Here is an 18423-nt window from a genome sequence, read left to right on the forward strand (position 1 = left end):
CTTTCCTGCTACGTATAGTAGCACAATAATAATAATATAAAAACCCTTATATTGAGAAGTACAAATTAGGTAAAAAATATCATTATTTCCACAAAAAAATAAAAAAAAGAAAAGTTAGGATCAAAGTTTTGTTAAGAGGTACAATGATTAGACTCTCCTTCCATTCATATTCACAGATTCAAAAAGAGAAGTACAGTAATGGTCCTCAAAGTTCCATCTGCCATAGCATTCTCATGGTCTTATCATTACAATTCAGCAGCTTGGCAACTGGCTCATAATTATAACATTTGTAGTGGTCCAGTTACATGATCACCATTTGTAATCTTCCCCATCAGCTTCTCTCAAGCCACATCAATGAAGAAACCAGCAGGGAAGGTGTAAACGCTTCCATAATTGTTCCTACAGATTCCCAGGGATCTTGTATCCCATAGCACTCCCCTCTCCCAGGCACTCTGTAGTGCCTTCCTGCACTCTCCTGGGCCCACCCGAGCTTTGCCAGCTCACCTGCACTCCTTAGCATCTATCGCTAGCATCCCCCCCCCAATTGGCACAGGCACATCTTCTTGCTCCTTGCCTGCGACTCCCATCTCTTCCCACTTAAGAAGCAATGTGGTCCTGGGGTTATAACAGCAATTGGGACTGCTGGAATTGACATCACTAAGCGATGCAGTCATGTGACATCACATTTTACAACTGCATCACGTAGTGATGGTTTACAATACCCTAAACGGATTGAACCCCAACAATCTGGGTCCAATATGATAATTTGAGCTTGGTCATGTGCGCCTTGTGTGAGAACTCTGGATTGATTTGTTTTATAACCAACACAAGCTGTGAAAAGGATAACACTGCCATACATGATGCAACATCTTAGAAACCACCAACAGACTATTATAACCTCATGGCATCACCATAGCAGACAAACCAACTAAAGCCCTCCAAAACATCCTAAATAAACCAGAAGACCCAGCAGCCCCAAAAGAAAAAACAGGAGTCATCTACAACATACAATATAAGGACTGCACCAGCCACTATGTAGTGCAAATAGGCACAACACTATCAGAGCACATCCATAGACACCAACTAGCAGTCAGAACACATGATGAAAACTTCTTAATATCACAATACATGGATGGACTTAACCATAGCTTTAACTGTGAAACTATGAGCAGACCAAGCCATGTCCAAAAATGCTAGAGGATTCCTGGAAATCTGGCACTCAGATCAATTGGCCATCAACAGGAACATAGAGACAAACACATATATGTGTGTGTGTATGTCTCTATGTTCCTGTTGATGGCCAATTGATCTCTGTGTGTGTGTGTATTTCAAAAAAGACAATCAAAAAACCAAAATGACCCCTCACAAGCAATCAATCCTCAGATGACAGCTTGGACAAACAAGGTAACAGTAAACAACACTCCAATCAAGGAACCTCCAAGACCACTCTCATCAACACTGACAAGGCAAGCCAATAGTATATAAAATGACAACAAACCTCACCCCCTACTAGTAGTGATGTTATCTAGTTTGGTAATGTAATGTTTGCAAGAAAACAACCAAGCTCAGAGAGCATCAGGGACCACACAAATCTTCCAATAAATTACTTTAATTGTTTGGAATACAAATAGCAATTTTAAAAATTGGTTCTGAACCATTTTCCTCTCCTTGAATACGATAAACAAGAACAAGAACTGTTTTATTACCAATTACAATAAAACAATGATTTAACAGCAATTGAAAGGAGTGGCTATTACTCCTGATTATCCATTCAACATTGAGGGACTTTATTTAATGTAATTCACAGTAGTTTTCATAAGAACCCAATTACAACATTTTATTAATTTTTATATCATCTCAATTATTTTCAGTGGTGTAGAACAGGGGTCTCCAATCCCCAGGCTGTGGACTAGTAGTCATCCGTGGCCCGTTGGGAACCAGTTTATGCAAGCGCACGAAGCTTTATTTGTGCATGCAGGGGATTAGGTTGCGCTCACAAAACCATATCCTCCCCCCACCTATCCCTGCTGCCACTGCTGCTGCAGGTCCACAGAGCCAAAAAGGTTGGGGACTGCTAATGTCAAAGGCAATAAAATATCACAGATGTGGTAAAATTAACAAATTTAACTGCCTTGCCTAGATTATTTTGGGTACAATAGCCTCTATTATTTTAGGAGATGTTAGTACAGAAATCTGGTCCTTTTGAGTCCTGCTAAATGGGAAATAAAAGCATCTAATCAAAATTTTATTGTAAATTGATTGAAAAATATGATCAAATGTTTTCAATTACAGTAATATGATTCCATTTCACAAGTGAGCCAAACGTTGTGTTTAATTTAATGAATACAATATACAAGCATGAGCTTTTTAATGGTATGAGATTTTTTAATATCTCCAGTATTGATATTGCTCTCAATTAACATATTTCTTGCAACCTTAAGTAGAATAAAAGTGGAGATGACATAAAGGCAATGTAGAAATACTTTGAGAAGAATATAAGAGGGAAAATAATGAGACAGGAATGCAGATAATATGTATGTCAACTCCAATTCCAAAAGAGCTGGGAAGTGGGACAAATAATATTGAGAGAGCCTATTGTTAACAGCCTGATATAATTTAAAAAATGGGCTGTCATCTATCAAAAACATATAGGCCTCACAGAATAACTCATAGTATCTGACTATGTACAGCTGTTTAATAATCAAGCCAGATTACTAAGTAGCATTCCATCCTCTAATAGAATATAAACTTTCATTTTAAAATTCCAGGCTCAATCTCTGGCATCTCCATATATAATCAAGAAAGGCACCTGTCTGAAATATTTGAGAATCAAGATCTAGTCAATCTACATAACACTAAATGAGATGAACCACTGACATTATTGTATAAGAAAGCTTTTATGTCCCACTACATCTCTCTCATTGTCTTTTGAAGGAGTAAATAATTTGCAAGGCATATGATTAGGATTTCAACAAGCTTACTCTGATATTTTAGATAATAAGCTAGTAAAATATAGAGTACATTATATATTTTTTTGTGCCTGAGCTGATAAACAATGTTCATTGATGGTATCCAAAGTGAAAGACTGAAGATGCATAAAATATATGAAAACGACCTTCAAGTATAAAAAGGCTATCGTATATAATTATATTAGCAATTTTATTTTAAACTGTTCATAGGACATTATTTTTCAAATTGTCTTCAGGAAGGACTTACTGATAATACAAGCTAATAACTATAGAAAAACCAACTAACTTAGAAAGTGATACACCTTGACTTATGACTGGTCACTAAACAACTGGTCGCAGTCACAAAGGCCTTGGAAGAGGTGCTTTATGGCTCATAATCACTTCATAAAACATTGTGCTGTGAGCCCCCTGGTCATAGAACCACATTTCAGGCAATTAGCCACCTGTTCATGTTTACGACTGTTTGTCAAGTGCCCTGCAATCTTCTTTGCCCTCTCCCTGACACTCCATTTGACAATCCACTTAATGACCACAACTGAGAGAGCTCAGATTGTGGTGGTTGAGCAAAGCAGTCCCATGGTGCCTTGCTTAACAACTACTTCACTCAACGACCGAGATTTTGAACCCAATCATGGTAGCAAGTGAAGACCTGTCATACTTATTGACTGAGTTTATTACAGGCTGGAGGGCCACATGACTAGACAGTAGAAATACTGAATTTTCCACAACAGCAAGATCAAATGAATTTTGGAATCATTCCAAAATGCTATGAATTTCAAAGTGCATTTAAGAATAACTCATATTTTCTGAATGTGGTGCTTCCAAACCTGTTCAATTAAATCTACCATGTTGCTCACAGTAATGGAAACTGACGCCTCAAAAATGCCAAGTTGGGGAATCATTAATGATGTTAACACAGTATTCTCTGTTAGTATGTGTTATAAACGAAGCAGTAAATCTGCCAATCAAACTGTAAAAAGAAAATGCCATTCACAGTTAAATATTTTATTCTTTTTTTTACTATTTAAGTTGTCTATGCTATCTACTTTCGTACTAGTCTACCAAAGAACTAGAAAACATTCTGTTATGAAATTGGTTCAACAACTATCTACACCAAACCATTCAAAGTCTTATAAACGTTAGGTTCAGATTAAACAAATTGAATGTCACTGCTCTCTGGCCTTGTAACCTGATTATTAACCAAGCTTTATAGCCACTAAAAACGCCATCTGTTTTGAAAGGCAATAACCATCACTACTGTAGTTACTCAGACATAATATTACTAAAGGAGGATCATTGACATCAGGTATCTGTAGGAGATGATCAGACTGAGCCTGAGGGTGAGGTCAAACATATCATCAGTTTGGAGTCTCTATACTCCTATAAGAGTCTTAAATCCAATCCCCCTTCAATTCCATTGACTCTTATCTAGGCCCAATTGACCTTGATTATTAGTAGATCAGATTGTGTATAGGTAGCATGTAATTATGTATCTGATTAGTAGATCAGATTGTGTATAGGTAGCATGTAATAAACTTGAAGTACTTTGAGCTAAACTCTTCCTGGTTATTTGCACCTGACAGTACCCCAACTGAGGAAAAGCACATTGCTAGCAAACTAGAAAAAAAGTATCTTAGATACTTAGATACCTAGGTACACGCTAGATTACAAATGTGACAGTTCATAGGGACAGGTTATCTGTTCACATTCTGGGATAACAGTCTGTCTAATAAAACCCTTCTATTTTGTCAGAATCCATTTTCAGTTGCATGGTGAAGTGATGTGCTAATTTACCTAGGCTGCAATAACTGACACTTAAGTAGGCATATACTGTGGATTATGCCTCCTATGTAAGAAGTTTTGTTCCGCTATCCCAAAAGTTCTTGCTGAAATCTTTAAGTTGCCATTTTCTGTATATTTAATGTGGAATAAACTTCAACAAATTAAACAGAACCAATGAATATATTTGATTGTAAAATGACATGATATTAAGAAGTTGTGCAGCCAACCAAATTAAAAACCTCTCAGTTTACTTCTACTAGAAAAACATCTAGACTACCTGCTAATTGCAGAAAAAGTAATTACACATAATTTTAATAGAGATCTAAAAAGGCTAAGACAAAAAAGGATTGCATGATTAAAGAAATTTTAAAACAAGAACTATGAAGAACGGAACAGTGAAAGATACATTTAAGAAAACATAATTTTTCATGTGTATATGAATGGCAATATGCATTGTTTCCAACTGACATTTTATATTTCCCAAATTCAATGTTTCTAGGAATAATGTTGAGAAAGACAAATGATTGTTCAATATAAACAATAGAGTTCATAAATAATGACAGAAATGGATAAATAAATGGAGGCAGTTTAGTGTAAATGTTGGCCCAGAAATCAGGAGACTGCAAGTTCTACTCCCGTTTTAGGTATGAAAACCAGCTGGGTGATGTTGGGCCCCCCACTCTTTCTGAGCCCAATCCACCTAACAGAGTTTTTATTGTGGGGAAAAGAGGAGAAAGAAATATTACGTAAATTTGCTGCCTTGAGTTAAAGTAATAAAGGTGGGATAAAAATCTAATAAATATATAAATACTACAGTAAGTGAGACAATTCAAAGTTCTACCTGTACATACATGTATTTATCTTAAGTACCAAGTAACATGCATTCTTGAAGCCCAATACACATGTTGGAGGTTTTCTTTAAAAGAAAAATAGCATGGTGGGATGCAATATTGGGTCATGGAGATCATGATATGGATAACATTATTGCTTAAAGTGAGGCTCTCAAATACTTGCAGATTTGATGAAGTACTGACAGTATTACATTATGGACTAAATATTTGATACTTCATGATTTATTTATTCATCTTTATTTAAAATATTTATACAGCTGCCCATCTTGAACCAAACTCTGGGTAGCTCACAAATCAAATAATGCACAAATGTATTACAAGAATAGGGTAATCATTTACAATTGGATGGGCCATTTTAAACATGATACTAGCATGTATAAGAACTCTGTAAATTCAATAGTCAACACACTTTTTGTTTATAAGCAGTCTCAACAATTGTGTGGCATGTTATACTTAGATATTTAACACAGTAGCCAGAGAAAAATATATTATATAAATGACCATGGGATCCACCTGCAAATATATGCCAATTAATGTAATTGAAATAAACCTATAAATTTGTAAATAGCTACATATGTAAATATACTTTATACGCTGTGGTTTTTTTAAAGTAGGCATATCTCTTCCTCTGTCTTGTATATAGGCTAGATGCAGCTATCTCTGCTGCAGATAACACAGCAGGAACAGGATAAAATTTCTTAAGTTAAGGAATAAAGATAGAATTCCTAGCTTAATCTAAAATTTTGCATGTTGAAGCACTAAGTAAAATGTTAAAATTTAGAGCAGTTTAAGACATTGTAGATAACCACATGAAATGATTAAATGAACATAAAATGCAAATATTTATAAGTACAAGACATACCGAAAGGTTCATAATAATAATAATAATAATAATAATAATAATAATAATAATAATAATTCTCTTTTGGAGAACTTAAACACATTAACTTGAAAACAATTGTTTTCTTCTTGGTCTAGTTCCCAGCTATTATAATTTCAGGAACTAATTATACACGTGAAAACATATAATAAAATATATACAAGTTACTTAGAACACGTTCCTATATATGTTTATGCAGAATTAAATGTCATTGATTAACTAAAATTTGCAGGCAATATTTTAGTTTAACTGTACACAACCGAATGTATTCATTCAAATATATATATATAGGATACATGGCTTGGATTTACAAGGTCCCTTCCAACTCTGTTAATCTATAATCAGTAATCTATATGCCAATTACCAGATCACATTATGCATAATGAATTTACAGAAAAACACTAAAGAAGGATTTATTTTCTCCAAGAACCCGTTCTTTTAAAAAAGCGTTACTGTACTTATTTTCTCAATACACCAACAATACCATCTCACGCATACCTGTTTCAGAAGCCTACATTGCGCTACATCCACGTAAATGGTAGAGCTGCACCTTTCTACCGTCGCAAACAAACGCATAACCCGGCGGGGAAGCCGCATCTGCAGGAGCAGCCGGCTGCATTCTGGAAATGGGCTCGTCAGAACGGTAGCAAAGCGTGAACAATGCAACCGCAGTAAAGGCTGGAGCAAAAAGCACCGCTACAAGACCTGTTCGGTGGTCGCTTTTATTTATTTATTTTTAAGGTACTCCAGGACCTCCTCTCCCACGCTGGCTGCCTCCGAATTCCGGGCTCTGCCCCTTTAAACTTAATTTCCCACCGACCGCCAGCAGAGGGAGATGAGACCGTCTCGCCAGCACCATCGTGACTCTTGTTTTTGTTAAATGGGGGGTATTTAAATGTCGTGCTGTCAATCAAAGAGCACTTCCCCTCAAAGCCGCGACAGCAGCCGAGGGTTTCCTCGGATAAATACTCTCCGAAAAAGCTGCCTCTCCTGCCAAAAACTTCAACGCCGACGGCCGCCAGCGACGCGTTTCCAGCCCGGTCGTTGGAAGATCAAAGCCGAAAGGAGACACAAGAAGTCCCCCGCGCCACCAGCGAGGCAGCCCTGAAACTTGTTCCTTTGTTTCCAAGGTCCGTGGATACCACCGCTAACCCGCACTGCCTTCTCCGGGCAGAAGCGACGCCAGGCTTTTGAAGCGTCAGGGCTGCGCTCGCATTTGGGAGAGCGCTTCTGCCTCCTGCGGGACGCGCCCACGCATATAAAAGACACGCGCCACCGCGGAGGACAAGGTCCCACGTCAGAAAGACCCCCAAGAAGCCCACGAAACTCGGGCACCGTGCGCTCCAGAAGTCCCCTCGAAGCTCCGTCGTGCCCCCCATACCTAGAGAGCGGAGGACGGAGGCACTAACCCTAACCTCGCTTACTCGTTACTTCACGCACAAAAGACACGAGAACACAGGCTCAGCTCCCCAGCGTTGTTACGGGAAACTGAATTAGGGTAGCTAACTTTTCCGCACCCTCTCAAACTCCACCGAAACCCTCCCCCCCCACAGCTCTTCTCTAACCTCAGTTCCGGAGTCCTTATATAACTCCACACCGAAGAGGAGGTGGGGGGGGGAGAGACAAGAGAACAGGAGGGCGACCGCTGCTTCAAACGCCGCTGCTTCCTGGTTAGCCGAAAAGCCCCGAGCCGCCTCTTTCCTCATTGTCCTCCGTTGTTCGTTGTTTTCATCTCCTCAAGCGCCCACCGAAGGTCTCCCCCCTCACGAGAAAGTGGAAGGGACAGTGTTCTGTTTTGTTTTTTGTCCTCTCCCCACCACCCCCGAAAATAAAAGGACGCGTGGCTGCCAGCCAGCCCCTTTACCTGCCATGGAACCAGTCCTTGCATATGTCGCACTCGATCATGAAGCGGTTCACATCGTAGGGTTCCCGGCACACGCAATACACAGGGGTCGCGTTCGCCGCCGCCGTTCCGGCCATCTTTAAAGAACTCGCTCACTCTCTTGAGTGACTGCCTCAGCCACCCTGCTCTCCCTTCTCGCGCACCCCCCCCCCACTCTCCGCCTTCTCCTCCCCCTCCCCACCGCCACCACGAGCCCCAACCAACAGCCGCCGCCGGCCCAGCCAGTCAAGTCGGCAGCACCAATAACAACAGCGCGCGTGCGAAGCGCCGGCCCTTAAAGCGCGCGGACGCGTCTCCGCGCGCGCGGACGCTCCCCCAGTCTCCCACATTGAGCGAGCGAGCGAGCGCGCGCCCCTTCTTCCTGGCCAGCGAACAAACGGGCGAGGGCACGCGCGATGAAAAGGAACCGTCACGTAAGGTACATCTTGGAGCATGCGCTCTAAAGAGACTATACAGCGGTGGGGAAATGACACTGACGGCGAACGCTGGTGCCGGGAGGAGGGGGGGAGAGAGCCGAAGGGGGCGAGAGACCTAGGGAAACACCTCGGAAACGTAGAAGGTTTCCGCTCCAAGAGACGCGCGCGAAGAAAAGAAAAGGGGGGGGTTGCTTGAAAGAAGGGGCGCGTGCACCGCTGCCGGAAGTGTGTACAGTAAACTCTTTTTTCGGACTTGAACAGACAGCAGAGGAGAGCACGTGTCACCACACAACCCTCCCTTATGAGGGGTTTTTTTGTGGGCGGGGCTTCATCTCGCTGGAACAAACGGATAATGAAGTCTCGAGCACATGCTGGCTCCGCCCCATTCCGCCTCGTCCTGCTTGAAAGTCGTCACGTGAGGAGGGAAGGAAGGTGCCGCGAGGACATAGAAAATGAAAAAAAATAAAACCCAGGCTCTGTCACAGCGTCGCTCCTTCCCTCCCTCTTATGCAACCGCGCGTTGACAGGCAGAAGGGAGCGCCGTACTGAAACTGCGCTCTTGACTTTGTTTCTCCGGTCTCGAGAGGCTGAAACAGCTCTGACAGCAGCAATAGCTGAGCGAGCATCAACGTGCCGGTTACTTTTCTCTCAGAACTGAGCCGAAAGACAGCCCCTCACTGGGTTACAAATAAGATCCCGCTACTGTGGCGGGATGCCTTCCAGCCAAACGTCATGGTTTTGTTTTGTTTTTGTTTTACCCACTACAGTATTTTATGGTCCGTCCGTTCACTTTCATTGCCTAAGATAATGTCGTTACACAATTCTGGATGGGGTTTCCCCATCTCGTCAATATTTTTAAGGCATTCTGGAGATGCTGCTTATGTTTGAGCGTCTCGATGTTACACTTGCCCTTGTCGTTTTATGCGGCAGCCTCTTGGCAGGTGATTTGAAGCATTAGATAAAAAAAGAGGGATGGTGAGATTTATAATTTCCAGTCAATATTTATTTTGTCGTGTTTATGACAATATTATGTCACATCCAGGACATAAACTGTTTCAACTCCTACCCTCAAAACGACGCTATAGAGCACTGCACACCAGAACAGCTAGACACAAGAACAGTTTTTTCCCGAAGGCCATCACTCTGCTAAACAAATAATTCCTTCAACACTGTCAAACTATTTACTAAATCTGCACTACTATTAATCTTCTCATCGTTCCCATCACCAATCTCCTTCCACCTATGACTGTATGACTGTAACTTTGTTGCTGGCAATCCTTATGATTTATATTGATATATTGACCATCAACTGTGTTGTAAATGTTGTACCTTGATGAACGTATCTTTTCTTTTATGCACACTGAGAGCATATGCACCAAGACAAATTCTTGTGTGTCCAATCACACTTGGCCAATAAATTCTATTCTATTGTGATGTTTATGTAGTGTATATGGAGGAGGAGACCCTTTGAGAGCTGTATGCAATGAAATTTAATTTTAATGTATGCCGATTAGTGTACATTCAAAGTGACAATAAAGTTATTCTAAGTTTTTTCTTGTACTACAGAGTCAAAGGGACACCTTGTCTGAGCTTTTTAGAAACATATTCTGAAGAAAAACGAATGGAAGAACTAATCCACTGCATATTTATTTATTTATTTATTTATTTATTTATTTATTTATTTATTTATTTATTTATTTATTATATTTGTATACCGCCCATCTCCCGAAGGACTCAGGGCGGTTCACAGCCAATAAAACAACAGAAAACATATAATACATATAAAACAGCAAAAAAGAATAGAAAATTAATTCAATTGATGGCCTAAAACTTTTAAATACAAATTTAAAACCCGTTTAAAACCCCTGATTTAAAACCCCAATTTAAAACTACATTCACGCTAGTCCTGCTCTTCGAAACAGCAACGTCTTCAGCTCGCGGCGGAAGGACCTGAGGTCGGGGAGTTGACAAAGCCCCAGAGGGAGCTCGTTCCAGAGGGTAGGAGCCCCCACAGAGAAGGCCCTCCCCCTGGAGGTTGCCAGCCGACATTGTTTAGCTGACGGTATCCGGAGGAGGCCCTCTCTGTGAGAGCGCACTGGTCGGTGAGAGGCTAATGGTGGCAGTAGGCGGTCCCGTAAATATCCCGGCCCTAAGCCATGGAGCGCTTTAAAGGTGATAACAAGTACCTTGAAGTGAACCCTGAAGACCACCGGGAGCCAGTGCAGATTACGCAGGAGGGGTGTTACACGGATCCACAAGGTGCTCCCTCTATCACCCGCGCAGCCGCATTCTGGACCAGTTGGAGTCTCTGGGTACCCTTCAAGGGGAGCCCCATGTAGAGAGCATTACAGTAGTCCAGGCAGGATGTAACAAGGGCATGAGCGACCGTGCATAAGGAAGCCCGATCCAGAAAGGGGCGTAACTGGCATATTAGGCGAACCTGATGAAAAGCTCCCCTGGCGACGGCCGTCATATGATCTTCTAAAGACAGCCGTGCATCCAGGAGGATGCCCAGATTGCGAGCCCTTTCCGTGGGGGCCAATAGCTCGCCCCCAATGGTCAGTGATGGAATTAGCTGACTGTACCGGGCCACCGGCATCCACAGCCACTCCGTCTTGGTGGGATTGAGTCTGAGTCTGTTCCTCCCCATCCAGACCCGTACGGCCTCCAGGCACTGGGACATCACTTCAACAGCCTCATTGGGGTGGTTAGGGGTGGAAATATAGAGCTGAGTATCATCAGCGTATTATGAAGTTATGATAATTTAAGTGTAAATACTAATGCTTCAGAATAAGGGACTGTAGGAACTTAGCACCCACCCCCCTCCTAGAAGAATGAAATATCTTAGGAAATATTAAAAAGGCAGAATATATTTCCTGGATGAGAAATGGAGAAACATGTTTTAAGGATAAGGCAGCTCCCTGCAGCTTCCTGCCTCCCCCCACCTTTGTCAATGGGCCAGAGGCAGAAATTCGTTCTCCCCACCTTTGTCAATGGACCATCATCTGCAACACAATAGGACCCATCTAGCAACAGAAACTCACCACATGGCACCTGGGAAGATTACATCAGCCAGCAAGGCTAGCTGAGACCCCCACCCCCTGGGAGTCTGACAACCAATCAGAATATTCTTCCTGTGCCCTAGGAAGTTCAAAGCTCAGAGAAAGCATAAAGCCAGGGTGCGCTCAGCATCTCAGCCCTTTTCTGTTCAGGAACTCAAGCGATGTGATCCTGACCACCATTAAACCATCTTTCCAAGCAGTCTCCCTGTTTCCAGTGTCTTTTTCCCCACTTGGAACTGAACCCAGATGGACATTTCTTCCAACAGGACAATTGATATTAGGGACAATCTGATAATTTTAAAGTAACATAGGATTGGTATCCTTAACACTTTTAAGCCTATATTGAGATTTACTTCTAAGTAAATATGTTTGCGAATAAAGCCTTACGTATTTCACAATGAATGTATTGTGAACATGAATTAAAAAGAGAGATTCCTTTAAATTTGTAAAAAGTTAAAAATAATGCTTTGAGAAACTTTGAATGTCGTAAATGAGCTACTATCCTACTTAGTGATCAGCTCTGCTTCAATAGTAAAACCATAGGCAGTTGGGCTACAGTAGATCTCTCAATGTGATAACCGTTCAAAATATAAATCTTACCTTGCTATGCTGCTCAAAGCAAAATGATTATGAAGAATGGACTTATATTAGTGCTATCATAGCAATGCTGCAAAAATCCAGATGACAAATAGATAGTAATCAAAAGTTTTCTGCCTATCTTTGTTGCTGTGTAGTGAACACAGCGTGTTGAACTCGATTTCATTGAGGGCCGCATCACGGTTGTGTCTCACTTCGGGGGCAGGGTGTGTGTGGCCAGCTTGACATCACTTGTATCAGCCCCTGTGGTGGCCCGAGTGCTCTGCCAGCAAAAACAGGCTCCTGAGCTCCATTTTGGCTGTGATGGCCTCCTGCAACCCTCTGCCAGTGAAAACGGGGCTTGGGAGGGACCCTTCCAAGCTCTGTTTTCACTGAGGCACTGTGGATGAGTCCTTCGCTGTTTCCAGGGCGGCCCCACAGGCCAGATCGAAGTACCCATGGGCCGAATCCGGCCCCCAGGTCTTGAGTTTGACATCCCTTCTCTAGACTAAAGTCACAAGGAAATTATTGGAAGATAGAACACCACTAAGCTTTATATCCAGCTATAGAGTATGGTCATTCTTTCTAGCTTATTTTGTTGGATATACTTCGTTGTTCTAGAAATTACATAGATATCAACATATGAGCTCTGAAGGAAGGTGGCACTGTTGAGACCACAACTTGCAGGGTATTTGATTCCTAAGGTTCATTTAAAGTGGCTTGTTGTTCAGTGAAATGGTGGCTCTTGCACTTGCAGTATTGTTCAGTTAAGAAAAAAAACAACACCAATCTCTAACAGTGTTCTGCCATTTTGGATGGTGACTGACAGCCTGATCCTGCCTCTGAGACCAGTCCTCTCTTTGCAATGTGACAAGTCCCAGCTGCAAGGAACTCACCATCTCATAAACCAAAACCTGCTATTCAATAAGGCCAGCTGCAATCTGCTCCATTTTATGGTAATTAAAAATAGCATTTGTGCACCTGGTAGGCTGCCAGTGCAGCTGCTGCAGATATGTACTAAATTTGAATGCCTAGATGCCATACATATCATCTCACCCTTCAGTTCATCTGGAATATGCAATAGAGCAAATATCTCAGGCTACCATTTACAAATTGTGTTAAGCTCTGTAATAAGGGATTTTGTAGTAGAATTTTAGTGGAAATTCAAAATGGTTGCCTTTTTATTCTGCAGTAAATTTATTTTTATATAAATATTGGATTTCATTATCTTTTGCATGAGTTGTGTTTCAGGTTTTGGAAATAAATTTCACTGAATTCAGTTAGGTTGAACTCCATGGGATAAGTATGTAGCCTTTGTGTATAATTTCTTCAGTCTTAATTATTAGAAGAAGGAAGTAATTTTTCAGACAAATTTGTTTCTTTACCCCTTCTGACTCTGACTAGTAGTTCTTCATTGCCTAATTTTTTTATCATTGGATGACTTACCTCATTTCTAATTAAGCAGATGTTGCATGTTTCATAATACTACAAAAACTTGTAAAACCTGCGAATAATGATGATACAGAGATGAATATTCTACCCATAGGGAGAATTGACTGTATTGTATCAGCACATCTAAATAAGCTGTTGCCACATTTACATGTCTACTATTATAATAAGACGACTAAGAAGTGAAACATATTGCAGCTTCTGCCAGCAACAGGAGTACCCATATTCCACCTATGTTTTATAATCCTTAAGCATGTCATCTGAACATAACAAACTAATTCTGGCCTGGCTTATTAATGATCAATTAATGTTCCATAAACCAAAGGTAGCATGCACCCTGTGTTTAAAACTTCGAATTAAGTTTAATCTTTAGGGTTCATTAAGGGATCAAGGAAGGAAGCAATGCTATTTGACAGGAAATTCAGCATGCCTAGAAGCAATCAGATTAAGCAATGCAAGCAGGTGCTCCATTCTCTCTATCATTCTTCTTTACATCTACTAGGGTCTTACACATTTCCAGTCTCTTCATTGAAAGGTGTTTTTTGGTCTCAGATGTTGAACTAGTTTTTCAGTATGTTGTTCTGCTGCTTTGTAAATAACATAGCAATTGGCTACTAAGCCAAGTTCAAAATGCTTTTGCTGTATAAGCCTCTAGATACCTTGGGATCATGATACATCTCACCTTAGTTGCAAAGTTAAAACATTGGTTGATTTTTAAGATAATAAGATAGTATCATATTTGTGTGCCCAACTGACAATATCATCTTGTGAACAGTTATACACTACTGTTCTGAACAGTTATACTTGTGATCATTGATAGATTTTACCTCAGTTGGCATTTGGCACCTGTCTTCTGGAATGCTCTCTGTTTTGAAATCAATGCAGCACCATTCTTTTACAAACCTGTTGACGATTTACCTTTACTCAGAACATTCAGGACTGAATTATACATTGTTCAGGCTTCATTTGTTTCATGTTTCTTTTCCTTCAGACCCACTAACACCCCCCCATACACACATCTTCCTCTTTAATATTATCATACTCTCAAATAATAGTTCTGTGTACTCCTGAAGACTACACAATTTATTCTTTCAGACTAATTGTCTCCAAAAAAAGTATGTGGTAGATATTTTAATATGTGGTGGTGAAGGTCTAATGTGCTTTGTATATATTCTGATTAGTGTAACAACTAAAAGTTCTTTATAATTAGAGATGAAATATCCTGTATTTGAATAATATTGCCAAGTTAAATAGAAATTAATGTAGGTGAAGATGGGAAAAGTAAACTTGTTTGTGCAAATGAAGTTCTTGATGCTTGAAGATCCAGGAACAGCTTAAGAACAAGAAACTCTTGCCAACATCATTACATTATTGTTGTTCCTATTATTAAATGAGTGGGTGGTGATGATCTATGTAATGTAATAGATAAAATATAATAATAAACAATAAACCAAATATTAGGACATGACAGAAGCAGAATAAATAAAACACAGATTACTAAAGGAGAAAACTGTATCAGCTATCAAAAAACCTATCACTTTGCTGAGGCTTAAAATCAGATTGTTAATACTGTTGTAAAAACAAATGTAATAAAGGTCTACCATTAGGATCACATTTAAATAACAAAACATGAATAAACTTACCTGTGATTGCTACAAACAAAGCAAAATGGGCCAATTAAAAGTCTGTAAGTAGGCCTGCACAATTCATAGAGTGGGAAAGGACAGATTGCTATCCTAAAATAATTGTGGGCCACAAAGAAATCCTGGGTACCAATTGTTTGGTGGTATGGCAGAAGCATTGGAGCTAGCAGTGTCAATAAGGCCTAGAGAAAGAGTGTGTCTTTCAGAATGGAAGTAATTGTGAAAATGGCAGCAGTGCACTTTTCCTGGTGGCTGTAAAGTTTGGCGGCAATGGATTATTTTTTTAAAAGTGCCAACACCTTGCACAAGACTACTTGGTGGTCCACATGTTGTGCAAACTTGGTCTAGAGGATGTTTCAAATTTGGTAAAACAATCTGCAAGAAGTATCTGGAGAGTGGATTTCATGGCTGCTGAAAAAAATGTAGCTACTGAGTGCGTAACACTGGCCCAGAGGTCTGAAAGAGCGATATGTATACTTCATTTTTTCCATATGATAGATCTTTTTACAGAAAAAATAGGTGCATCAACAAATCTGATTTCAGAAAGAGCACAACACTTTCCAAAATCCCTGAGACAGGTTTTATAATGATTAAAAGTAAGTGTATTTCATCTGGATTTAATTTTTTTGTCATCTTAAAATCCACTATAGCTCTCTGGTTTTTCTACCACATGCCAATTGTAAGACTTATTTAATGATCTTATGAGAACTGCAGGTTTAGCCCATTGCATATTGTTAAATGAAATTTATGATTTACTGTGTCATGCAGACCAAAAGGTTTAATATAGTATTTCTATTTTGAGGTTGCCAAACTCCCCAATGACTCTGAGTGGTTTCCCATGAAAAAAGCATTTAAAAGAAAGCAATGTATATCAAAGAAGAAGGAATACAACAACCAGAAACCTGATCTTACAACACAGAAAGAGCAAATGACACCAAAATCCCAAGAGGGCTCAGTGACCATCCTAAACCAAGGCCTGGGAGAATAACCAAGTTTTTAACATTTTTTGAAAAATCAGTACTGTGGTAGCAGTAGAGATCTCTAGGGAGACACTATGCCAGAGGCTGCTACAAGAAAACAGACTTCAAAGTTGTAACAGTTTGTTACTCCAGGTTATAGATATCCATGATGATAGCTATTATTATTTTGTGCAACATGCTAAGGCACAATCCTCAGTTAAAAATCCATGCACAACTGGATTTTCTCCTCAGTCACGATGCCACTAACACCACCACCCCATTGAAAAAAGCATACAGTAAGTCAGTATAAAGAGCTAGTGGAGATGTGAAAACAAATAAAAACAGAGAAGGGACAGAAGGGAGGCCAAGGAACAAAAAACAATTCATATAGATTGATTGGAATTGTAGAGATGGTTCTGAGTTTATTTAGATATGCTACAAATGACAATAAACAGTATACCAGGTATGCAATGAACATAACAAGATGCTAACCGTTAATAAAATCCATAGATGTTTTGGTTTAGTCTTTTCCCACAAAAAATGAAGTTATGCCAGGGATGTGAATAGTAGGATGAAAGAACAGAATTAAACCTTGGAACTGGTAGAAATGTGGATAGGGATTGTTGTATTTTAGAATACTGAAGGACTTAGCTTGGTGGTTTCATTGATACTTTATGTATCATTGTTGATAAATTACAGAACTAGTGACATAACCAGGTGTCTGGAGGAAAGGGGGGAACTAGCAAGCTATAAACTAATTAGTCTATCATTGATGTTTTGGAAAATTCTGGAACTTAAAGAGGTTGATCTATAAACACCTTGGAAACTATGTGGGAATTGGTAAAAGTGTATCTGAATTTTTCAAGAACAAATCTTGCCAGATTTACCTATTGCAGTTCATTGAAAATGTAATAAATCTTGGCTTTCAACAAAACATTTGACGAAGTACCTCATGACATGCTGATTAGGTGTGAAGTAGCTAGAATAACAAATTGATACACAGATGGCTCAAAAATTATAACCAACGACTATTCATTAATAGTTTTTCATCAAATTAGAGAGCAATATCAAATGAGGTACTACAAGAATTAGTCTTGGATCCTGTAGTCGTCAATATTTTCATTAAGGTTGACTCAGCCTTCCATCCTTCTGAGGTGGGTAAAATGAGGACCCAGATGGTTGGGGGGCAATATGCTGGCTCTGTAAACTGCTGAGAGAGGGCTGTAAAGCACTGTAAAGTGGTATATAAGTCTAGTGCTATTGCTATTTATACATTAGTGATGAGAAGTAAAAATTGCTATCAAATTTGCAAATGATACAAAATCAGGAATACATTACACACATAACAAATAGAGTTCAAAATTATCTTGATACAGTTAAGAACACACTGATGAAATTTAGGTGAGGTAATAGCAAAATTCTTCAGGTAAATAAATAAATAAATAATAAATAAATGGTTGATTATGGTATGGCAGATACTTGGCTTGGTAATAGTGCATGGGGAAAAAAATCTTGGAATACAGCTTATTATAAACTGAATGAGAGCCAATAATTCATACTACATTGATCAGACTCCATCTGGAATACTGTGTCCAGTTATGGAGACCACACTTTGCATTTAAAAGAAATGGAAAGATTCAGAAATGGGCAATGGGAATGATGAATGGACTAGAATCTAAATGAAGAGAGATTAAAAGTGCTAGGCATAGCTATCCTTAAAAAAGATAGCTGAGGGAGCCTGCGATAATATTCTTCAAATAACTGAAAGGATGTCCTAGATCTAGAAGAAGGTCAAGACTGTTTTCTCCCATCCTAGAACACATGATATGAAATAATGAAATGTAAATAACATAATGAAATTGTGCTCATCTCCGTTTCTTAGTTGAGGGAACTTGTGTTGTCCAAAGACATTTCTTAGTCATGTGGCCAGAAT

The 18423-nt window shown here is 39.8% G+C and overlaps 1 protein-coding gene across 1 annotated transcript in view; it reads right to left on the minus strand.

Annotated features, from left to right (window-relative positions):
* KDM7A (lysine demethylase 7A) overlaps nt 1-8530 on the minus strand; it is a 51771-nt gene extending 43241 nt beyond the window's left edge. Inside the window, exon 1 of the mRNA XM_058191244.1 lies at nt 8347-8530. Within this exon, the coding sequence (XP_058047227.1) occupies nt 8347-8462 (116 nt within the window). The 5' untranslated portion in view covers nt 8463-8530. The remainder of the gene's footprint in view (nt 1-8346) is intronic.
* Nucleotides 8531-18423: the final 9893 nt, after the last annotated feature.

The sequence above is a fragment of the Ahaetulla prasina genome, chromosome 7 (genome assembly GCF_028640845.1).
Source record: "Ahaetulla prasina isolate Xishuangbanna chromosome 7, ASM2864084v1, whole genome shotgun sequence".
NCBI lineage: Eukaryota > Metazoa > Chordata > Lepidosauria > Squamata > Colubridae > Ahaetulla > Ahaetulla prasina.